Genomic DNA, 25,384 nt, shown 5'->3' with positions numbered 1-25,384 from the left:
TATAAAACAACAACAACAGGTGCTATTATTAATAGTCCCAGACCATGGGCGTGGTGGACACTCTAGCCTTCTTCTGTCATATGTATTACTGCCATGGTTCCTCTATAGTCCATACAGCATCCACAGTATCAATAGTTTATATAGTCATAAATGTTATGGCCTCTATAGTCTTGCCGCATACATATAGAATAACACACACACTTTCACTCAGTAACTCCACACACACACAACTCACATCAACATTCGATTTGTGCTACGACTTGACTCTATTTTTATGCTACGTTTTATTATTATAATATATATATTTTTTTAATACAAATTCATTTAAATGTACTTTCTGAAATCAGTTGCCGTGTCCCTCGTTTGTTTGTGGATGTGTCACCTCCTGGGCAGCTCAGAGTAAAGGTCTGGGTGGCTCCTCGTCCTCTTTTGGTCAGACAGGAATTTCCCCTCACGCTTCATAAAATGTGCCACCGGTTTTCCTCGCAGACCCCCAACTGGAAAGCTCTGCAGGCCGAATCAATCATCCTGTTTGTGACGCCAAATAGTTGTAGAAATTCTACACAGGGACACTCAAAGTCAATCTTCAATGAATCATTCTTTATTATCAGCGCGCTGGAGAGGTTCCAAACAACTCAATGCAGTCCCGTTATCCCTTATATACTGGTTACAGACATGTTAAATATGCATAGTTCATAGGGTTGGTTCCGGCATGTGTCTAGCACTGTCTCCTATCTTTAACTTAAAGAACATACTCTGGGCGTTCTGCCAGATCGTCCTAAGGAGGAGGTTGTGTCCCCCCCCACCCCATATCTTTACCAAACACAGGCAGGAACCAAGGATTATTTATGACACCAAGACAAGACAAACATTTTCAAGGCTGTCTTTTCACAAGATAAAAATGTCCATCACAGGAGGATGGAAGCCAGCTGTCCTCCAGCAACACAACAGTGCAACCCTACAGAGTGCTGTTGAGGCTACTGTAGACCTTTGCAAAAGTGTTTTAATCAGTTATTTGGTGACATGATTATATTTAGTATAGTTTTATCTAAAAAGGATAACTTTTTAAATGTTTTACAATAAAAATGCTCTATGAAATTCAGAGGAGGATGGTCCTCCCCTTCTGGCCTCCACTGAATTGTACAGTACAACTCTGAGGAAAATACTGGTGCAGATGACCATCTGCCTTTACCAATGACAAACATATGAATGAATATATGACCTCTATGGAACTCAATCATGAGGGGCCCATTGGAGGGGCCCGGCCAATAAACAGAATAGAACACAAATAGTTTTTTATCCAAAGATTCACACAAGTTGTAACTATTTAATTTTCCAACATGTGATATCAATATTATTTAATTAAATGCTAATGCATTAAGGAAACCATATTATACTGATTTGACAGCAGCTAGAGAAGAGATTCCCTTGTATAACAAAATATTAAATCAAGGGCCTCCTGAGTGGAGCTGCGGTCTAAGGCACTGCAGCGCAGTGCTTGAGGGTTCACTACAGACCCGGGTTCAATCCCAGGCTGTCAGAACCGTCCGTAACCGGGAGTCGCACAATTTGCCCAGGTTAGGGGAGGGTTTAGCCAGGGGCGCTTTACTTGGCTCATCGTGCTCTAGCTACTCCTTGTAGCGGGCCGGGCGCCAGTAGGCTGACTTTGGTTGTCAGTTAAGCGTTGTTTACTCCGACACATTGGTGCAGCTGGCTTCCGGGGTTCAGCGGGCGGGTGTTAAGAAGCGCGGTTTGGCAGGTCATGTTCCAGAGGACGCATGAGTCGACCTTCGCCTCTCCCAAGCCCGTTGGGGAGTTGCAGTGATCAGACAAGATCGTAATTGAATATCACAAAATTGGGGAGAAAAAGGGGGTAAAATACACCAAAATATATATATATTCCATCAAACATTTCAAATCGACAGGATGGTGCTTTTAATATGTAGACATTGCAACAGTAATGTTAGTTTAAAATATCAGATAATATGGGACAACCAACATATAACAAAACAAAAATAGAATTCACAAGTATTATTTTCACTACAGCATTCACACAAGACTACACCAGGATTGAAAAATTCCAGTATCACGAAATCCTGTTTAGAGGATTCTGGATTCCCTGCGTATTCCTTCCTTGATTCCCGGAATCTTTCAATCTGGGTTTCTGGAAAAGTTACCTGAAATGTAACACTATTCTATACACACAAACAAACATTTGCTAAAACCTGACATAACACGTCATACAACAAACAAGCAGTGTGGAAGATTCTGGTAGAAAATGGGAATTAGACCAAAATAATAATAACACTATTTCTCCCTCCTCTGTCCTCTCGCAGTATAATTCAGTCGTTATATACACGTGAGAAGACAGTTTGGCCACATCCCTTGTAAATATGAAGATTTACTGAAAATATTCTGCCAATATTTACCTTCTGTCATAACAAATGATGATTTCTGAGGTAAGAACCAACCAAGACGGTATCAAAATAGTCAAATCAAGCTCTACGGAAATGTTCCCCATAATTCAACATCGGAGACAAATGCCTTCTTGTTCTTTAAAGCAAAGAAAAATGTATGTGTAACAAATATTTGTACTTTTACACAAATAAAAAAAAAGGAGCCACAAAGAGAGAGATTGGACTCTGCGAGTCCAAAATGGCGCCCTATTCCCTATACGGTGTACTAGTTTTTACTGGTCAAAAAAAGTGCACTATAAAGGGAATAGGGTGCCATTTCAGACATACAGACTGTGTCCTGCAGTTCTGCAGACAGTGTTTTAGCAACATGATTAGTTGGCTTCTAGATGGCGACTTGCCCACGTGTGGGCAGTGTCTTCTAAAGAACCGGGGACAAATGTGTTTAAAAAAGGCCAACAACTTAAAAAAGGTAGAGTATGTGTTCCCCTGATCAGCAAATTCATTTGCATAAAGGAATACAACGTTCCTTTACGAAGAAGAAACTGTCAGCACGCACACACAAACATCCACACTCAGGAACATTAAACATATACCTCTCAGTTCTAGAACCACACAACGTTCTGGAACTTTCCTGAACACAGTAGAAACAGTATCTCCTTTCCTGTGATCAGTTTATAGCGACACTTGGTCAGATAAACACTAACGTAACCGCAGTTGAAATGATTTCTATCCCACGATATCATTCCACCCACCACTAAAAGACAATGCTAAATAGATGATTAATTACTTTAAATAGCTCTGTACACACAACACAGGGTACAGTCAGTGTGTTTGTTTACATCTCTTTCGCTCTCATTTATCTCACTCAACTTCCTTTATCACTTACTGGTTTCACTCACTCCTCTCTCCCTTTCCTCATTCACTCACTACTTTCTCCCTTTCCTCATTCACTCACTCCTCTCTCCCTTTCCTCATTCACTCACTACCTTCTCTATCCCTTGGCCTTCACTCAGGTGTGGGTTTGGACGTGTTTGTGTGTGTGTGTGTGTGTGTGGGGGGGGTCTACTCTCCTCTCCAGTGGAGGACAGTGCTTCTGGGAGGGTGGGTGGAGGTTGAGGGAAGGGGTCATTGGCAATATGCCGCCTCCGGTGGGGTGATGGAGGTCAGAGGTTCAGGCGTCAGCGGCCCCTCAGTGGAGGAGCTCCTTGAGGTCACTGTCCGTTATCTTGGCATTGTCTCTGACGTCATCGAATGTGTACGTCTTGACAATTTTCCCATTCTGAAACACTGTGTGTAACAGGTCCTGGAGAGGGAGGGGAGGGAGCGAGGGAAAATAACAAATAAATGTCAGTGAAGAGTCTCATTAAATAACCTCAAAGGGTCACATTTGACAAACCTCAATAACTAAAACAACATTTATTTACAAAAGGCTATTGGAATGCATTGACGTGGGAGTAAGATATGATATGTGGACTCAACTCACCACGCCGTACTCCTCCAGGTCTCCCTTGCCCTCCTCCAGAGTGACAAAGTCCCCGCTCGCTGTCCGGTGCAGAGACAGACGACCTTTCTTTGACCTTTTGTTAGGGTCCGCCACCGGGTCCTTGAACACATTCACCTGGCACCAAAATGTAAAACAGTTACACTTCTCCTTCCAGTGAAGGTAGGATGTGTGTCTGTGTTAAGAGTCCTGCACGGGACAGTTTTTTGGAGATGCTCCCGCTCTCGCCAGCCACGTCAATTCCGAGCCCCACCTGGCATCAGGGTAGATTTTTCTCCGCAACCACGACCCACCCGCCAAATAATAATTTATTCTATTGTTGGCTCCAGAGCACCACCCGTTGAAATAATAATTTATTCTATTAGGTTGTTGCTCCAGAGTACAGCTATTCCCTTTCCCGTTGCACTATAGGCTATTCCCCTTTCCCGTTGACTCCAGAGTACTATAGGCTATTCCCCTTTCCCGTTGACTCCAGAGTACTATAGGCTATTCCCCTTTCCCGTTGACTCCAGAGTACTATAGGCTATTCCCCTTTCCCGTTGACTCCAGAGTACTATAGGCTATTCCCCTGTCCCGTTGACTCCAGAGTACTATAGGCTATTCCCCTTTCCCGTACTATAGGCTATTCCCCTTTCCCGTTGACTCCAGAGTACTATAGGCTATTCCCCTTTCCCGTTGACTCCAGAGTACTATAGGCTATTCCCCTTTCCCGTTGACTCCAGAGTACTATAGGCTATTCCCCTGTCCCGTATGAATTGATTTGTCTGCATGTCTATTCAACATTTGGATAAAAGGAAAGCATGGCGTGAATTAAGAACCTTATCTTCTTATCTCACATTGTGAAAATAAGAGTCTTCTAATGAAAGCCTAAAGCTGACATACATTGAATATCGCTCGATAATCAAATAGTTGAATTCAACCTTACATAAACAACTCCCAGAATCAAATAGGCTATAGGCTGCAAAATTAGCATTCATTTATTTAGTAGGGTATACTCAAACTCTTACCAGCCCGCACAGGTTTAAAATATATATGACCTGCAATATGGTCTCAATGAACAAAAGCCTGAATTAAATGTAACAATTAACTGATAATTAACCGAAATATAGGAAACAAATACCTGCAGGATGTGTATTCATCGACCGGATTGTTTTCATCCGACAAATTAAGTTTGCTAAAGAGCATTGGCACTTTATCGGAATCGGAACCAGTGCTTTGGTCAGATGACCTGAAAATAGAGGTGGTTGACCAAGCACACCAGTGGTGGGTTCGGTGGCGTAATGAGAATGAGTGAACAGAAAAGAACCCCATTGTAAAATATGGTGGTGGATTTCTAATGTTACAGGGATATTTTGCTTCCACTTGTCCTGGGGCCCTTGGTTACCGGCATCATGAATTACCAGGTTATTTGAAGATTCTGTATGGAGGAATGGTCTAAGATCCCTCCCAATGTGTTCTCAGCGCCGTTATTCTGGCAAGGTGAGGTATTGAAAACAGGGTGTCAATCATTTTGACCCCTACCTTGTTGAGAAAATGAAAGCGCTACTTGTTAAACAAAATCTCTTTCTTCTCTGAGCAATTACATTAGCATAAAATAATGCCTAAATGTTTTTTTAGCATACAATTTAGCTCAGTATTTGAATGATTGATTTTATACAGTCATTTCTGCTCATTTTTATCCAAAAAAAAGTGTCAATCATTTAAGACCCCACTGTAATATAGTATGCATGCGTATGTGATGGTGTGTGCAAGCGTGTCATGCTCTGCTCACTCCCAGGCCATTGGTGACCACGTAGCTGCATTTGAAGGAGCAGTTGAGCAGATCCCTGGTCAGTTTCTGCAGCAGAGCCCCTCCAGAGCCAAAGGCAATGTTCTCAATGCTCCACCGATGCTGCTTCATCCCCTCCACGATCTACACACACAGATTTGATTTTTTATTTCACCTTTATTTAACCAGGTAGGCAAGTTGAGAACAAGTTCTCATTTACAACTGCGACCTGGCCAAGATAAAGCAAAGCAGTTCGACACATACAACGACGCAGAGTTACACATGGAGTAAAACAAACATACAGTCAATAATACAGTAGAAACAAGTCTATATACGATGTGAGCAAATGAGGTGAGATAAGGGAGGTAAAGGCAAAAAAAAGGCCATGGTGGCAAAGTAAATACAATATAGCAAGTAAAACACTGGAATGGTAGATTTGCAGTGGAAGAATGTGCAAAGTAGAAATAAAAATGGGGTGCAAAGGAGCAAAATAAATAAATAAAATAAATAAATACAGTAGGGAAAGAGGTAGTTGTTTGGGCTAAATTATAGGTGGGCTATGTACAGGTGCAGTAATCTGTAAGATGCTCTGACAGTTGGTGCTTAAAGCTAGTGAGGGAGATAAGTGTTTCCAGTTTCAGAGATTTTTGTAGTTCGTTCCAGTCATTGGCAGCAGAGAACTGGAAGGAGAGGCGGCCAAAGAAAGAATTGGTTTTGGGGGTGACCAGAGAGATATACCTGCTGGAGCGTGTGCTACAGGTGGGCGCTGCTATGGTGACCAGCGAGCTGAGATAAGGGGGGACTTTACCTAACAGGGTCTTGTAGATGACATGGAGCCAGTGGGTTTGGCGACGAGTATGAAGCGAGGGCCAGCCAACGAGAGCGTACATGTCGCAATGGTGGGTAGTATATGAGGCTTTGGTGACAAAACAGATTGCATAGACTGCATCCAATTTGTTGAGTAGGGTATTGGAGGCTATTTTGTAAATGACATCGCCGAAGTCGAGGATTGGTAGGATGGTCAGTTTTACAAGGGTATGTTTGGCAGCATGAGTGAAGGATGCTTTGTTGCGAAATAGGAAGCCAATTCTAGATGTAACTTTGGATTGGAGATGTTTGATGTGGGTCTGGAAGGAGAGTTTACAGTCTAACCAGACACCTAGGTATTTGTAGTTGTCCACGTATTCTAAGTCAGAGCCGTCCAGAGTAGTGATGTTGGACAGGCGGGCAGGTGTCTGTTTAACAGATACATGTCTGTTAAAACTGACTCTCACTCTCTCTCTGTGCGCGTGTGTGTGTGTGTGTGTACCTCTTGCAGGGTGTTGATGTCCACTCCGTCCCCCTGTATAACTCTGATATAGGGCGGCAGAACTTTGTAGCCTTTGGAGTTCTCCGTAGGGATAAACTTCTTCCCCAGGATCTCCAGCACCTGAGTGGAGGAACCACTAAGTTTAAAAAATAAAAACAAGAATGCTAAAATCTGTATGGGAGGAACATACAGGACAGACTGAGAGGGCTTCCATAGGGCTCAATCTCAACTACAGAAGCCCGGTCATAGCTCAAAATACCACCCAAATCATGCACCCTCCGTAGCGCAGTTGGTAGCGCAAGGGACTTGCAACGCTAGGATAGTGGGGTGGATTCCTGGGACCACTTGTACATAAAATGTATGTGTGCATGACAATAAAAGCATCTGCTAAACGGCATATTATTATTACTACACTTATATCAAATGGCAGATTAACATGGACGTTGAATTTGTGGGCATCTTTCTCAGAGGACCTGATTGGGACCTACCTTCAGTACGTTATCCACGGGGATCCCTAAGTCGGGCAGACCATGTGGGGTTTATGGGGGTAGATTTAGGGTTTAGTTAGGCCTAGTGTTACCTTCAGTACGGTATCCAGGGGGATCCCTAAGTCGGGCAGACCATGTGGGGTTTATGGGGGTAGATTTAGGGTTTAGTTAGGCCTAGTGTTACCTTCAGCACGGTATCCAGGGGGTTCCCTGAGTCGGGGCGGACCACCAGTGGGGCGTCAGCGCTGCGGGACTCAATGAGACTCCTCAGGTCTTCGCCCCAGATCTTTTCACAGGCGTTGTAGATGTCATAGCTGTCACTGACGATCGACACGGGCACGTTGGGGAACTGCCTCACGATGTGCTCAAAGGCATCTCGCTCGTGGTCCTTCCCCCACGCCGTGATGGTGCTGTAGAGAAGGAGGGAGAATACAAAGTTATCAGATCTACTAAAGACAACAACAACAAAACGAATCCCTCTCCCTGTGAACTCATCCACGTAGTGCTGCACTACCACCACTAGAGGGCATCCTTATCAACGCTTTGCAGAGACTGGACTTCCAGAAGCTCATGTCCACAACAGTGCACTGTAGCGGCTAGCGGTGTCCTTTTAGTTTCTTTCTGAATCCATCTGTGCATTTCCCTTGTCTCAGTTACAATTTGAGCTTTATTTTCATTCTATCAAATCAAGCCTACCCGTATTAGCTAAGAAGTGAGGCGGTGTATCTCTAAATGCATTGATACCACCTCGGAGAACCCAGAGAGTGGTGGTCGGAGGGGGGCAAGAGTACCGTGTGTATCATATGGAGAGGAGTGAGACTGTGTCGTGATTCCGTGAACACAGTGACCAAGCCAGGGACTCTGGAGCCGAACTCCTAGAAACCAACGGGGCAAATGAACGGTGCAGTGGAGCAGTGGTACAGCCAACTCAGCTAGAGACGTACTGTAATATCCTGTGTGTGTGTGTGGTGTGTGTGGTGTGAATGCAATTGATATTTGGATATCAAAGCCACCCCCCCCTGCTTGCTTTCTGGGGCTAAGAAGCCCTATACAAGTGTAATTTGATTGATTCGGGACCAAGTAAGAGATGTTAGTGTGTTAACTGTGTGGTCACTGTGTGTCTTGACTGTATTACCTGTGCTCCGCGGCGGGCACAGAGAAGCCAGGCACGGGGTCTTTGGTGCCGTAGTACTTCTTAATCACGCCGATGCCAGCCACCGTGTCTGTGCCCTTAAAGTTCACCAGGTGGGCCGAGGCTCCGATACCTGCCGTCTGAAATGGGGAAGAGAGACGGTGAGTCAAATGTCACACACACACACAGTATTCAGACCCCTCGACTTTCCCCACCTTTTGTTACGTTACAGCCCTGTTCTAAAATGGATTTGAAAAAATACATATATGAATTTACACACAATAACAAAGCAAAAACAGGTTTAGACATTTTTGCAAATGTATTTAAAAAAAATAAAACTGAAAACTGTCGTTCTCAAATAACATCAAGGCGGTGGCCCGTTCCTGTAGGTTCATGCTCTACAACATCCGCAGAGTACGACCCTGCCTCACACAGGAAGCGGCGCAGGTCCTAATCCAGGCACTTGTCATCTCCCGTCTGGATTACTGCAACTCGCTGTTGGCTGGGCTCCCTGCCTGTGCCATTAAACCCCTACAGCTCATCCAGAACGCCGCAGCCCGTCTGGTGTTCAACCTTCCCAAGTTCTCTCACGTCACCCCGCTCCTCCGCTCTCTCCACTGGCTTCCAGTTGAAGCTTGCATCCGCTACAAGACCATGGTGCTTGCCTACGGAGCTGTGAGGGGAACAGCACCTCAGTACCTCCAGGCTCTGATCAGGCCCTACACCCAAACAAGGGCACTGCGTTCATCCACCTCTGGCCTGCTCGCCTCCCTACCACTGAGGAAGTACAGTTCCCGCTCAGCCCAGTCAAAACTGTTCGCTGCTCTGGCGGAACAATGGTGGAACAAACTCCCTCACGACGCCAGGACAGCGGAGTCAATCACCACCTTCCGGAGACACCTGAAACCCCACCTCTTTAAGGAATACCTAGGATAGGATAAAGTAATCCTTCTCACCCCCTTAAAAGATTTAGATGCACTATTGTAAAGTGGCAGTTCCACTGGATGTCATAAGGTGAACGCACCAATTTGTAAGTCGCTCTGGATAAGAGCGTCTGCTAAATGACTTAAATGTAAATGTAATATCACATTTACATAAGTATTCAGACCTTTTATTCAGTACTTTGTTGAAGCACCGTTGCCAGAGATAACAGCTTCGAGTCTTCTTGGGTATGACACTACAAGCTTGGCACACCTGTATTTGGGAAGTTTCTCCCATTCTTCTCTGTAGATCCTGTCAATCTCTGTCAGGTTGGATGGGGAGCATCGCTGCACAGCTATTTTCAGGTCAGTTGTTCGATCGGGTTCAAATCCGGGCTCTGGCTGGCCCCTCTACCATAAAGGCCTGATTGGTGGAGTGCTGCAGAGATGGTTGTCCTTCTGGAAGGTTCTCCCATCTCCACAGATAAACTCCGGAGATCTGTCAGAGTGACCATCGAGGTCTTGGTCACCTCCCTGTCCAAGGCCCTTCTCCCCTGATTACTCAGTTTGGCCATGCGGCCAGCTCTAGGAAGAGTCTTGGTTGTTCCAAACTTCTTCCATTTAAGAATGATGGAGGACACGGTGTTCTTGGGAATCTTCAATGCTGCAGAAATATTTTGGTACCCCTCCCCAGATCTGTGCCTTGATTACAATCCTGTCTCGAAGCTCTATGGACAATTCCTTCGACCTCATGGCTTGGATTTTGCTCTGACATGCACTGTCAACATGGGACCTTATATAGACAGGTGTGTGCCATTCCAAATCATGTCAAGTCAAATGAAGTTACCACAGGTGGACACCAATCAAGTTGTAGAAACATCTCAAGGATGATCAGTAGAAACAGGATGCACCTGAGCTCAATTTCAAGTCTCATAGCAAAGGGTCTGAATACCTATTTTTATAATCGCTTTGTCACTATGGGGTATTGTGTTGTCACTATGGGGTATTGTGTTGTCACTATGGGGTATTGTGTTGTCACTATGGGGTATTGTGTTGTCACTATGGGGTATTGTGTGTAGATTGACGAGGAACATTTTTATTGAATCAATTTTAGAATAAAGCTGTATGTAACAAAATGTGGGAAAAGTCAAGGGGTCTGAATACTTTACGAATGCACCATATATAACACCCCGCCCCCACACACACACCCTGTTCCTCTACCTCTTGTGAGGAGACTCCCCTGTAGCCGAAGTCGTGCAGCTTGTACTCCAGCTTGTCCAGGTTGCCAGAGGTCTCCAGCAGGTACTTGGCCAGAATCTTCTTCTGCTCCCTGGAGTTGGTCGCCACGGTGATGGGGTACCAGACCTGAACAAGGATGGTCTGGAGGGGAGAAGGAAGAGGGGACAAGAGGAGGGGGTTAGTAGATGGCCATTCTATTCTTGGGCCCAAGTCTGGAGCTATCGAAGCACAGCTTTCAGTGCTTTTGAAGAGTCTCTCTCATCCCTCCCTCTCATCCATTTCTGATCCCACTCCTTACACTCTCTCCTTCATCTTCCCTCCCTCTCTCATCCCTTCCTCTCATTCATTTCTGATCCCACTCCTTACACTCTCTCCTCCATCTTCCCTCCCGCTCTCATCCCTTCCTCTCATTCATTTCTGATCCCACTCCTTACACTCTCTCCTCCATCTTCCCTCCCTCTCTCATCCCTTCCTCTCATTCATTTCTGATCCCACTCCTTACACTCTCTCCTCCATCTTCCCTACCTCTCTCATCCCTTCCTCTCATTCATTTCTGATCCCACTCCTTACACTCTCTCCTCCATCTTCCCTACCTCTCTCATCCCTTCCTCTCATTCATTTCTGATCCCACTCTCTCCTCCATCTTCCCTACCTCTCCATCTTCATTCCTATCCCCTCCTTACACTCTCTCATCCCTTTCCTCTCATCCATTTCTCCATTTCCCGCTCCTTACACTCTCTCCTCCATCTTCCCTCCCTCTCTCATCCCTTCCTCTCATTCATTTCTGATCCCACTCCTTACACTCTCTCCTCCATCTTCCCTACCTCTCTCATCCCTTCCTCGCATTCATTTCTGATCCCACTCCTTACACGCTCTCCTCCATCTTCCTTGAACCGTAGTGTGCCTGTCCATGTCCCTGCCCTGGACCGCAAAAAATCCCTCTGACCCCACACAGCCCCATCCACACCCTCCAGTCACCCCCATCACAGTGTAGTGAGCTGGAACATGAACCCAAAACAAACCCTCTTGACAGACCCTTTATCCTGCTATGTGGAAGGGGAAGTGGGCTGTTTGGGAGGCTCAGGGGACAGACCCATATTCCCTGGGAAAGGGACATGGAGAGGACATCCACAAGTAAACACTGGGTTCGATGGGGGGATTCCCCACACGGCAAGCCCAGGACAGAGTTACTTAGCCGTGGCCCGCTGGCAGCTAGAGATGCCTGGGTCTTTGTCTCAGTCCAGTCATCGTTGAACGGACGAGTCAATATTATCACGCCATGTCCGAGTGTGTGTTTTGTCATATTTCTCCCTCTAGGAGCTGCGTATGTCCGTGAGAGTGTACGCGTGTGTGTGTGTGGAGGGTCATCTGTACGGTCTACAGGGTCAGAAACACCTTGTTAACCCCTAGAAGGTGATCACTACCTCTATACATGCAGGGTTACCTGACCTCTCACATGCTACCACAAGATGTTGCCAGCCACAGCTCCAAAAACTACAACACAATATGTGAAAGTGATCAGAATAATCTAGAAACACATGAATCATCTTTAAGGAACTGAGGCCATACAGGCCTACTATATGACTGGTTGCATTTCGATGCATGCATTGATGCTGATGTGGCAGTGATCTACAGCAGTAATGCCAGGTGGAGACTGAGGGGGGCGCCAATGAGCACCGTAGTGTGGATGGGGCTAACAGAGCCACATCCTCAGAGACAAACCATGATATACTGTATAATACAGTGGTCCCCAACATTTTCGGAGTCAAAAAGCAAGCAGAGATCTACTGCTCAGAAGAAAATAAAACATGACATCAAAAAATGTAAGTCTATGCAACATTAACGTGCAAGGCACAGCTGAGCATAAATGGAAATAATTGGCTTTTGAAATGTTTTAAACATTTTATTTTAATGGAGATACCTGCATCTGAGGGAGCAACCCTCAGAGGCGAGGCTGACCAGAGATAGGGGACACAGTCTTAAACCTGCTGGCGAAAATCTAGTCGCTAGGTATTATTCATGCACAAATTCATGCTGTTCCTATGACCAGAGTAAGTGAAATATTCCTCGATATTAAAATTAGAGGTCGACCGATTAATTAGGGCCGATTTAACGTTTTCATAACAATCGGAAATCGGTATTTTTGGACACCGATTAGGCCGATTTAAAAATATATCTATTTTTTTACACCTTTATTTCATCTTTATTTAACTAGGCAAGTCAGTTAATAAGAACACATTCTTAGTTTCAATGACGGCCTAGGAACGGTGGGTTAACTGCCTTGTTCAGGGGCAGAACGACAGATTTTTACCTTGTCAGCTCGGGGGATTCAATCTTGCAACCTTACAGTTAACTAGTCCAACGCTCTAACCACCTGCCTCTCATTGCACTCCACGAGGAGTCTGCCTGTTACGCGAATGCAGTAAGCCAAGGTAAGTTGCTAGCTAGCATTAATCTTATAAAAAACAATCAATCATAATCACTAGTTAACTACACATGGTGGATGATAGTACTAGTTTATCTAGCGTGTCCTGCGTTGCATATAATCGATGGGGTGCGTATTCGCGAAAAAGGACTGTCGTTGCTCCGATGTGTACCTAACCATAAACATCAATGCCTTTCTTAAAATCAATACACAGAAGTATATATTTTTAAACCGGCATATTTAGCTAAAAACAAATCCAGGTTAGCAGGCAATATTAACCAGGTGAATCTTCTCTTGCATTCATTGCACGCAGAGTCAGGGTATATGCAACAGTTTGGGCCACCTAATTTGACAGAATTTTGCGTTATTATGACATAACATTGAAGGTTGTGCAATGTAACAAGAATATTTAGACTGATGGATGCCACCCGTTAGATAAAATACGGAAAGGTTCCGTATTTCACTGAAAGAATAAACATCCTGTTTTCGAGATGATAGTTTCCGGATTCGACCATATTAATGACCTACGGCTCGTATTTCTGTGTGTTATTATGTTATAATTAAGTCTATGATTTGATAGAGCAGTCTGACTGAGCGATGGTAGGCAGCAGCAGGCTCGTAAGCATTCATTCAAACAGCACTTTCATGCGTTTTGCCAGCAGCTCTTCGCAATGCTTCAAGCATTGAGCTGTTTATGACTTCAAGCCTATCAACTCCCGAGATGAGGCTGGTGTAACCGGTGTGAAATGGCTAGCTAGTTAGCGGGGTGCGCGCTAATAGCGCTTCAAACGTCACTTGCTCTGAGACTTGGAGTGGTTGTTCCCCTTGCTCTGCATGGGTAACGCTGCTTCGAGGGTGGCTGTTGTTGTTGTGTTCCTGGTTCGAGCCCAGGTATGAGCGAGGAGAGGGACAGAAGCTATACTGTTACACTATAATAAAAGATTGCCAATGAGTGGTGGATAACAACAGGTAGGCTCTGTTCATTGCCGATAGGAAACATGTTTAAAGTGGTCGAGCCGCGCTTCACTATTCCTTCCAGTACACATTTTGCCCAGACATTAATACCTGCCTTATACAAAAGAACTTGAGAGCGAATTGTCAGAAACGCGGTGTGCTGCTCTAACTACAGACAGTTGGACGTCTAGAGCTACCTTACTGTAACGGCTCATTTCATTACCGCAGAGTGGGAGGTAAAAAAGCCATGTCCTTAAAACACGTCCCCTTGAGAGGAGTCACACCAGTGTAAACTTGGGGGAAGAGCTAAGGGAAGTAGTTGCAGTGTGGAAGTTAGAGAGGGATAATGTAACGATTCCTGTGACAACGCTAGAAATATTGTAAATGCAGTCGCACTAGTTGGGGCCACAGATAGGATGCTTTGCTCACGTTATTCATCTGCATCTCAAAAAGCAATGTCAGTGAATCCAATCTCTCGCCTCCCAGCAAAGATCAGGAAGGTGGTATCCTTTCACAAAAGCACAACTGCCGCACATGTTTTCAAGACAAAACAGGAGACACCGGAGCTGCCAAACCACAAACTAATCTAAGATGTCCCGACTAGATGGTATTCAAGCCATGGCATGGTCGAGAGATACCTGGAGCAGAACGTTGCGGTGTACTCTACACTGACTGATCAAGCTGTGAGGAAGAATGGCAAAAGATATTGTGACTTTGTTTGAAGATGACAACGTCCTATGCCAGTCTGATCAAAGCGCGCAAACCTCTCAAAACAGAACTCACAGCAGAGATTGTGACCAGTATACAACAGGTTGTATTTATTTTGTTCACGTGACATTTATTATTTTATTAGTTAATGATTTAACAATGAATTGTGACAGGTATTGTATTTATTTTGTTCATGTGACATTTATTATTTTATTAGTTAGTGATTTAACAATTAATTGCAAAGTAATAATTGTCATAATAGTGTCTGATATATATTTCTAACAACAAAACATATGTTTAAAGCTCTTCAGAGATAGTCATTTTCATGTCATTTAATTCTGCAGGGTCAAGCCACAGGAGCCAACCCCTCTCCAGAGACGGCAGACGACAGGGGTTGTCCTCCACAAAAGAAGTCTGCAACGGCGGAGCTTATTTGGGGAGTTGTTCACGACCCAGGAGCAAGGAACCAAGTCAAAGGTCAAGGTCATAGAGGAGCTGGTGACCTCATACAGGGAAGTGGACTGTATTCCCCTGGATGCTGATCCACTTACACTTACAGACCAAATATTTAATATACCCTCATGTTGCCATGTTAGCAAGGCGCTACCTGGCTGTGCCTGGGACCTCTGTCCCCAGCGAGAGGCTATTCTCCACAGCGGCTGACATTGTCACAGCTACCTGGCTGTGCCTGGGACCTCTGTCCCTAGCGAGAGGCTATTCTCCACAGCGGCTGACATTGTCACAGCTACCTGGCTGTGCCTGGGACCTCTGTCCCTAGCGAGAGGCTATTCTCCACAGCGGCTGACATTGTCACAGCTACCTGGCTGTGCCTGGGACCTCTGTCCCTAGCGAGAGGCTATTCTCCACAGCGGCTGACATTGTCACAGCTACCTGGCTGTGCCTGGGACCTCTGTCCCTAGCGAGAGGCTATTCTCCACAGCGGCTGACATTGTCACAGCTACCTGGCTGTGCCTGGGACCTCTGTCCCTAGCGAGAGGCTATTCTCCACAGCGGCTGACATTGTCACAGCTACCTGGCTGTGCCTGGGACCTCTGTCCCTAGCGAGAGGCTATTCTCCACAGCGGCTGACATTGTCACAGCAAGCTGATCTGTGCTCACTGCAGATAATGTGGATAGACTAATCTTCTTAAAGAAAAACGTGAAAATCTGATATTTCATTTTTTCTCCCTTCAAGTAAACAGTCTCAAGTGGTCCTATTTCATTTAAGACACTGCTGTGTGACTTAATGTTGATATATGCTGCTGGACTATGCATTCTTGTTGAAGTTCTGTTTTAAATGACTTTTATTTCATGTTCTCAGGCAGGCACTGCTGTTATTTTGATGTACCTTTGTTTCCACATTCTCCTGGGAACTCAAGCTACCCATGTTTACTATTATAATAAATGGAAAATCTAAATGCAAAAATGACATATTTCTCTGGCATTTATTTTGTCGATGTATCGAAACCATACCAAACCGTGAAACCACTGTAACGTATCGTACCGAACCGTGAGCTTTGTGAACCAGTTTCACCCCGAGGGAATAGGGTGCCATTTGTGATGCAACACCCATAGAAACTATCCTAGTCAGAGAAGCTAGCTAGTAACACTCCAGGCTAGACAGACAAGAGGCAGGATACGTGAGGAGGTTGTTTACAGATAGAAAGACTGATGGCTCTCATCATAAGTGAATTAAAAAGCGTAGAGTCACCGTGGCAGTGTTGTGTGGTGTGCTCTACGGGCAGGGCCTTGGTCAGTGAGGAGCGAAGTTAAATAAATATGATCATTTATTTTAGATCAGGCAGTCTCCCGAAAGCCCCACTGACTCGAAGGAGTCATTTGGAACAGACCGGAAGGACCCAATCCACTCACATTGATGGAGAGACCTAACCTACCTCTAACCTGACTGATTCTGCATTCAATAATGCCATGTAAATAAACTCCATTTCAAAATGGCTGCCGCTCCCATCCACTGACACTCACCTCCACCCAGTTGGTGAGCCAGTAGCATTCTGGGTCGGTGCTCTCCACGGTGAAGAGGACGTTACCCCGTGGGATCACACTTCCCTCCGGCACCGCCTTGATCTCTATGGGTAGGTGGCCGTCATACTTCTGCAATACACACACAACCGTTACAGCAGCCATTGCAGTTAACACACAACATTTACCCTAAAGCCCACGGTCTGATCCATTTTCTTTATCAGATTAGTACAAATAAAAGTATGGAGAGAAAAAATACAATAGGACACTAATCAAATTAAAGTGACCCTGATCAGCACGAGTAACCCAGTGAGCAAAATTGATTGAAAGATGTCTTTTCCACCAAAAATACATATTTTCAACATCTAGTACTCATAGGGAAGCATGGTGTAGGCCTAATTGGGTAATAGGTCTACCACTAGGTAGTGATGTCAGAGTTCAGAGAAACATCTAATGTGATCTCTATGGCCTCTCCCTCAGTCCTCTCGCTCAGTCCTTTACTATTCTCGTGGGGACGGGTAAATAATGGATTGTGTCATTTTGGAGCCATTTTTATTGTAAATAAGAATAGAATATGTTTCTAAACACTTCTACATTAATGTGGATGCTACCATGATTACAATACATTATTTACCATTAATTTCTATTGGGCACAAAATCATCTGAAACACAACCAAAACAAACAGCAAATGCATCCAAGAAGGTTGTAGAATTGCAAGCTTGATGTAATCATTGTGTGTTAGGTACATGGCACCAAATACTCAACTTTTGACTACTTTAATACACATAAGTGAATTTGTCCCAATACTTTCGGTCCCCTAAAATGGGGGGACTATGAACAAAAAGTGCTGAAATGTACTCCAAAGTGATGGAGTACAGAGGCAAAACTGTCCCAATACTTTTGGAGCTCACTGTAGTAAAACAAACTTGTATGTGTACCTCCAGTATGTAGTTCCAGCCCTTCTCGTTGAAGACATCATCCTGGAAGTGTTCCCTGTAGACCTCCTTCGCTTCCTGGATCTTCTCTGGAGTCACCACCTTCCCTGGAGGGAGAGAGAGAAAGGAGAGCGAGAGAGATAGAGAAAGGAGAGCGAGAGAGATAGAGAAAGGAGAGCGAGAGAGAGGAGAGCGAGAAAGGAGAGCGAGAGAGAGAAAGGAGAGCGAGAGAGAGAAAGGAGAGAGAGAGAGAGAAAGGAGAGAGAGAGAAAGGAGAGAGAGAGAAAGGAGAGAGAGAGAGAAAGGAGAGCGAGCGAGAGAAAGAGAAAGGAGAGAGAGAGCGAGAGAAAGAGAAAGGAGAGCGAGAGAGAGAAAGGAGAGCGAGAGAGAGAAAGGAGAGCGAGAGAGAGAAAGGAGAGCGAGAGATAGAGAAAGGAGAGAGAGCGGTTAAATCGTTGAAGCATCAGTGAACAAGAGGAGTGTATAGGATAGAGAGATGTGATAGTTTGTGAGAGCAAAAGAGTGAGAGAAGGGGGAATAGAGAGAGAGAAGCATGGAATTCCAACAAACTCTAGTCCCTCCATGTGCTATTAAATTAGTAGCGTCTCTCTCCCTCTTACAGAGCGGCTTTGTCCTGCTGCAGAACATGCTACAGGCTAGGGACACAGCCAATGTATACAGCTACACCTACACAGCACACCTACACACAACCACAACTTAACAGTTACACACACACACCAAAGTGTGCTTGATACGACCCCGTTGCAATAAAGTAACAAGGCTGGTATTTTTAAAAAGGTTATTTGAAGACAAAATAAAAACAAAAGTTGAGTTGATGTTATTCTAAGACTACTTATTGCGGGTCGAACTCTGTGTCATTGTAGAGAATATATGCTAGTAGCCCCTAGCACAGCTGCCCTTTGTGTTGCTGGGGTTCAAAGAGAAGACGCTCCTTTGTCTCCAGTCCACGCTAGTCCTGAAGCTCTCTACAGCACCTCTCTCTGCCTCGCCCGTGAAATCACGTTTGAGTTCCATTCTCTGATGCTGTGCGGAAGAATAAACACAGATCTAGGATCAGCTTAACCTTCTACAAATCCTAACCTTAGGGTACGGAGTGAGAAACTGAGCTTAGATCAGTGTCTAGGCTGAGGCCGCCCAAGGTGGGACATCCGGCGAAGCCTCAACAGGAGGCCCTAACAGGAGGCCCTTTACAATAACTGATGGCCAGAGGAGGAGCTATAGTCTAGGCCCTGTTCAAATACACTGAATATTTAAAAAAAGAAGGTGTCCTCTTTCCTTACTTCCTACCGTGGAGTAATTCCTGACCGGACATTACTGGGTAGTGAAATACTAACGGTAGGTCAATCACAAGGAAGGATTCCTTTTAAAAGTATTGGAACGTGATCCTGGGGAGAATCTCAATTGCATTTCCTTGATTCCTCTCTACACGCCTCCTTCTCAAAACCCATTGTATAAAAGTCCTCAGAAGTTGAGTGTTTGGTCCCATATTCCTAAAACACAATGTTTACGTCAAGCGTGTGACTCCTACAGACTTCTTGGATTCATTTGCTGTTTGTTTTGGTTGCGTTTCAGATTATTTTGTGCCCAATAGAAATTTATGGTAAATAATGTATTGTGTCATTTTGGAGCCACTTTGATTGCAAATGACACAATACAGTATTTGCCAATAACTTCTATTGGGCACAAAATGACTTGAAACACAACCAAAACAAACAGCAAACGCATCCAAGAAGTCTGTAGGAGTCACACGCTTGAAATAATCACTGCGTGCTATGAATACGGGACCAAATAATAAAACTGTTAACTACACATGAGTGAATTTGTCCCAATTCTTTTGGTCCCCAAAATGGGGGGGACTATGTACACAAAAGCGCTGTAATTTCATTGTATCATTTCAAATCCAAAGTACTGGAGTACAGAGCCAAAAAAACAACAAAAACGTGTCACTATCCAAATACTTTTAGAGATCATTGTATCCTTATGGGGACCAAACAATTGGTTCTCATTTAAAATCCTTCACAGCAAGAGAACTGATCAATCATAACTTCCAAGTGAGGCAGAAAGAAAAGATTGCTTTTCAAAGTACTGAGACGTGATCCTGGGGAGGGACCTCTGAACTTCTCATTCAATGGGTTTTGCGAAGGAGGCGTGGAGAGTGGACTGCGAGGAATCAAGGAAATGCAACTGAGATTCTCCCCTGCTCGGTCAAGATGCTAACAGAGCCTCAGATGCCGCCAGTCCATGGTGTAGAATTCATCTGAGCACCTATTAAATGATATGCTAGCCTTGATCACATGACAGGGATTCTCCTGCTGGCAGAGACAGGAAGGATCACTCTCTTCACTTCAACTCTGCAGACTAGTAGCAAGGCCGAGTGGTAAAGAATGTTAACTCAAAGAAGAGCTATTTATATAGGCTTTGGCGTCTTATTTTGCATTATGAGGACATCAATACAATCCTTACCTTTTAAGTATTTGTTGGTGATGTACTGCAGGCCATAGAAGACCGTCGTCTCATACTTGACTTTTCTGTTCTTGGTCGGGTCAGGCCTCTTCTCGCGGCACTCGAAGTAGGAGTACACTTTACTGGTGTTGGGAGGGTACTGCTTGTAGTGTGTCACCTAGAGCAAAGATGGAGGAGACAACATGGATAAAACACATCATATCTTCAGGCTATAAAATGACAGTTAAAGAGATTGAATGGTACTTTGGTGACATCTCACTCGCTCTAGTTGCACCTGGGACACCCAGGTATGTGTAGAGAAGTGGAACAGAAGGGAGAGGATGGGCACATTGGGGACAGTTATAAAAAAAAAAGAGAGAGGGACAGAGAGACGGGCTGCGGAGCAGATGGAACAGTAAATAACGCAAACACAGGGGAATGAGCAAATCTGCTGACGATGCTTTTATTGATTAGCCACGACTACTATGCACATATAATTACACTGGCCTCTCTACAGCGGCATATCTGGCTGGCACAGTCCTGTGTCCTCGTCTCTGGGCACGCCCACATCAAACTCTCTCTCGGCCTAGGTTATTAACCAATGTTGTCCCATCCATCACTAGCCCCCCACAAGACCTCATGAACTAACCAGTAACTTAACCATTGAACCAAAGGTCAGTTTTGCATCTCCCCCAATGGGTTGGCTGATCCTAGAACTGTGCCTACATCAATCAGTGCTGGCCTGGGAATCAGTCCACAAGGACCTCCGCTCTGACAGAGAGACGAGCCCCCTGCGTGTGATGAGCCCCGAGTGTCACTGGCTGCTGGATGGATGGAGCCAACCAGCTCAGTCTGAATGCACACATTCGGAATTTAGGGACACAACAGGAGAGAGAAAGACTAAATCAAATATTTTCATGAAGCACAATTGACCAAGATTAAAGCGAATGTTTGGAGCCGTTCGACTCCATTCTGTTCTGTTCACAAACCTCTCTTTTTGGTGTTGTTGTATTTTACCAGACCAGGGGTTGTGAAACAAAGAAACATAAGCTTTGCATGGCAAAGACGGAACACTGAGAATCCAATATTTCTCCATGGTTTTAGGACAGTGGTTAGGGACTTTAGGGCCTACCTTATGACCCTTTATTACCCTCTATCATGTTATGGTGGATCAGTCACAGTAGCGTGTCCCTTGCCTTTAGTTTCCCACCCTCACTCTCTCTATCCTCACAGGCCCTCTAGTTCCAGATGCTGACAAGTCACTGTATGGCATTGAGCCCAACAGACAGATGTTTTTGTGCAACTCCACACACACACACACACACACACACACACACTGAACAGCATCATCACAGCACGGACAGTTGATGCTGGCTCGTCAAATATAATAGGATTAATGTGCAGCCTTTATTATTGTCCATCTGGTAAAGAGGAAACAACATATCAGTTCCACTGTGTTTATATAATGGTCTTGTGCCACAATGGTATAAAAATAAAACTATGCAGTATTGTGACCTGTGAGTGAGAGATTCAGTTGCTATGACAGCTTGGATGACAGGACATGGACAAGGGGCCACAAGGAAATAAATACATTTCATGTAGTATTGTAATCAACAAAAGCAGTCAGTCATAACTATAACATTTCTGCCTGCAAGGTCTATAAATTGTACCCATCAGCAGACTTTTTTTCAAATAAAATAACATGTAAAACCCAGTCAAAAACAGACCGAATCAGGTTGTGCGCTGAATGCACTCATTCCATCTCCAACAATATCGACAGTCAAAAAAGGTTTGCAAAAAGACCTGGAGCGTATCCAAAGGCTTACCAAAGTTTCGCTTTTGTTTCAGGATCTACCATAGTTTTTTTCTCCCAAAGTAAGCAAATGGATAGTAACACCAGTAGACGCTGGTCTGTTAGCTACGTCTCTTGCAGAAGCTAGCCTTCCCTCGGTTTGGTAGCAAAATCACCCGCTCAATTCATTGCTTTCTTGCGCTAGCTACCGCCTTTCAAATGAGCTGCTATAGCGTTCCCATTCACAACACATAGTTAAGACTATATATCCACTGCTCATTCGTTAGCTGCCTGCCTAGCAAGCGTAGCTAGCTGCGCAAAAAGGTGAGCTCTGCGTAGATTCGCCAGTGGCCACTCCGTCAGTCATCCGAGATGAAAATAGGCAAGAGGTTCCTTTCAGACTGCGGTAACTTACGACCTTTTCTACCTGCCCCTCTCTCCTCCCCATTTGGCCTAGCGATCGGACACAGAAAGCGACCAAGGCAAGCGTGATGGCCTTGGAGGATGCAACCACCTTGGCTGATAGAATTCAATTCACACTGAACCTACTACTAACATACCGGCGTCGCCCACTCACCTTGTAAGAATCAGTAGCTAACAATATGTTGAAATGAGGGTCTCTGTGCTCCATCTTCCCCTTGGTTTCAGTCAGTCGCGGGTGTCAGTATTCTTGCTCCGTGTTGGGGACTCACAACCTAGCTCTGTCGCTGGGGAAGGGACGCTGAAGAGACCGGGGGAGGCGGGACTCGCGTCACACAAGCGGAGGGGTAGACGATAACGTCGTGTAGGGGGGCAAGAACACAAAGCAGGCTTATCATTTGCCCAAGTTCTGAATCGTAAGGACTGTTCTAGGATCAGCGGCCCAAACCAACACTTTAACCGCAATACATTGAGTGAAAATGATTGGAATTGGCAAATACTGTAACTAAAAATAAAATGTTACCATGATAATACCATCATAATGAAGATGTAAATTATTGTATATAAAAATGTATAGATAAAAATATGAGACGGCGGTCAAATTAATTATTTGTGAAATTATTATTTTTCCCAGGAGCCACCATTATTGTTGTAACATCTCTGGAATCAGAGACGGAAGAGGAAGCGAGACATCCCACTATTTGTTACAGTCTATGCATCCCACTCTCTCGTTTTTTCTGTTTCAATGGAAGTCTATGGGCTTGTTCGACATTGCAGCCGCATTTGCTGGATTCATTGAAACATGGGTGAAATGAAAACCACCATAACCAGAAGAGAGCGCTATATTGTTCAACAAACCCAAACCTCACTGACAGCGGTTGTAACCAGTGATGGAAATAAAGTTTACATACTTAGGTTGGAGTCATTAAAACGCGTTTTTCAACCACTCCACACATTTCTTGTTAATAAACTATAGTTTTGGCAAGTCGGTTAGGACATCTACTTGGTGCATGACACAAGCCATTTTTCCATCAATTGTTTACAGACAGATTATTTCATTTATAATTCACAATATCACAATTCCAGTGGGTCAGAAATGTACATACACTAAGTTGACTGTGCCTTTAAACAGCTTGGAAAATTCCAGGAAATTATGTCATGGCTTTAGAAGCTTCTGATAGGCTAATTGACATAATTTGAGTCAATTGGAGGTGTACCTGTGGATGTATTTCAAGGCTTTGCCTTCAAACTCAGTGCCTCTTTGCTTGACATCATGGGAAAATCAAAAGAAATCAGCCAAAGATTGTTGACCTCCACAAGTCTGGTTCATCCTTGGGAGTAATTTCCAAATGCCTGAAGGTACCACGTTCGCCTGTACAAACAATAGTACGCAAGTATAAACACCATGGGACCACGCAGCCGTCATACCGCCCAGGAAGGAGATGCGGTCTGTCTCCTAGAGATGAACGTACTTTGGTGCGAAAAGTACAAATCAATTCCAGAACAACAGCAAAGGACCTTGTGAAGACTCTGGAGGAAACTGGTACAAAAGTGTCTATATCCACAGTAAAACGAGTCCTATATCGACATAAGCTGAAAGGCCACGCAGCAAGGAAGAAGCCACTGCTCCAAAACCGCCGGTTTGCAACTGCACATGGGGAAAAAGATCGTACTTTTTGGAGAAATCTCCTCTGGTCTGATGAAACAAAAATAGAACTGTTTGGCCATAATGACCATCGTTATGTTTGGAGAAAAAAGGGGGAGGCTTGAAAGCCGAAGAACACCATCCAAACCGTGAAGCACAGAGGTGGCAGCATCATGTTGCGGGGGTGCTTTGCTGCAGGAGGGACTGGTGCACTTCACAAAATAGATGGCATCATGAGGATGGAAATTATGTGGATATATTAAAGCAACATCTCAAGACATCAGTCAGGAAGTTAAAGCTTGGTTGCAAATTAGTGTTCCAAATGGGCAATGACCCCAAGCATACTTCCAAAGTTGTGGCAAAATGGCTTGAGGACAACAAAGTCACAGTATTGGAGTAGCCATCACAAAGCTCTGACCTCAATTCCATCAAATGTGTGGGCAGAACTGTGTGCGAGCAAGGAGGCCCACAAACCTGACTCGGTTACACCTGCTCTGTTAGGAGGAATGGGCCAAAATTCACCCAACTTATTGTAGGAAGCTTGTGGAAGGCTTCCTGAAACGTTTGACCCAAGTTAAACAATTTAAACGCAATGCTATCAAATACTAATTGAGTGCATGTAAACTTCTTACCCACTGGGAATGTGATGAAAGAAATAAAATATGAAATAAATAATTCTCTCTACTATTATTCTGACATTTCACATTCTTAAAATAAAGTGGTGATCCTAACTGACCTAAAACAGGGAATTGTTACTGGGACTAAATGTCAGGAATTGTGAAGAACTAAGTTTAAATGTATTTGGCTAAGGTGTATGTAAACTTCTGACTTCAACTGTATGTATATTTTTATATATATATATATATATATATATATATATACTGTATATCATTGGTTTTAACTGATGGGATTCAATAAGAACCCTCATCATGCAAAAACTGTTTAGCTTAGAATCTTTGCTAGTTTGATATAATAGTATGAAATAATACCTTGCCGGAGAATGACAAATGCTTCTTTTTCTTTTCAGGAGAGAACGTTTTTAGTGAATATGACAATGGAATATGAATATAAATACATCAGTCTTGTCATGGAAACAATAACATACTTATCCCAGTTTATAACGGCAAAAAAAATGTAATAGTAATAGTTATGATTATGCAATGAACTTATTATTTGGCTGTGGGTTTCTGTAGTCCAGTTCCCTCAAAACTACAGTTATGGCGACTCTGAGCGACCAATAAGAGCACAACATGTAGGCTTGCATGGGACTCTGCTTCACACATAACA

The 25,384-nt window shown here is 44.3% G+C and overlaps 1 protein-coding gene across 1 annotated transcript; it reads right to left on the bottom strand.

Annotated features, from left to right (window-relative positions):
- Positions 1-579: 579 nt before the first annotated feature.
- LOC115106959 (nicotinamide phosphoribosyltransferase-like) lies at positions 580-22,794 on the bottom strand. The gene is made up of 11 exons (XM_029630221.2): positions 22,610-22,794; positions 20,262-20,418; positions 17,781-17,884; positions 16,845-16,973; positions 10,757-10,915; positions 8,619-8,755; positions 7,668-7,893; positions 6,996-7,115; positions 5,690-5,830; positions 3,901-4,035; positions 580-3,720 (listed from the first exon to the last, which is right to left on the bottom strand). The coding sequence occupies exons 1-11, from the start codon at positions 22,661-22,663 to the stop codon at positions 3,607-3,609; spliced, it is 1,476 nt and encodes a 491-aa protein (XP_029486081.1). The 5' UTR covers positions 22,664-22,794; the 3' UTR covers positions 580-3,606.
- Between the last annotated feature and the right edge of the window lie 2,590 nt (positions 22,795-25,384).

The sequence above is a fragment of the Oncorhynchus nerka genome, linkage group LG23 (genome assembly GCF_034236695.1).
Source record: "Oncorhynchus nerka isolate Pitt River linkage group LG23, Oner_Uvic_2.0, whole genome shotgun sequence".
Taxonomy (NCBI): Eukaryota; Metazoa; Chordata; class Actinopteri; order Salmoniformes; family Salmonidae; genus Oncorhynchus; species Oncorhynchus nerka.
Note: the sequence above shows the minus strand (reverse complement) of the source record. Positions and strands in the feature narration are given on the sequence as shown.

What these genes read in the sequence shown, in the direction of transcription:
- LOC115106959 (XM_029630221.2), bottom strand. Translation starts at nt 22,663, where the DNA reads ATGGAGCACAGAGACCCTCATTTCAACATATTGTTAGCTACTGATTCT. An exon ending in GTGCCCGCCGCGGAGCACAG is followed by an intron (nt 7,894 to 8,618) that starts GTAATACAGTCA and finishes CCTTCTCTACAG; the next exon opens with CACCATCACGGCGTGGGGGA. An exon ending in CCCTGGATACCGTGCTGAAG is followed by an intron (nt 7,116 to 7,667) that starts GTAACACTAGGC and finishes TCCTCCACTCAG; the next exon opens with GTGCTGGAGATCCTGGGGAA.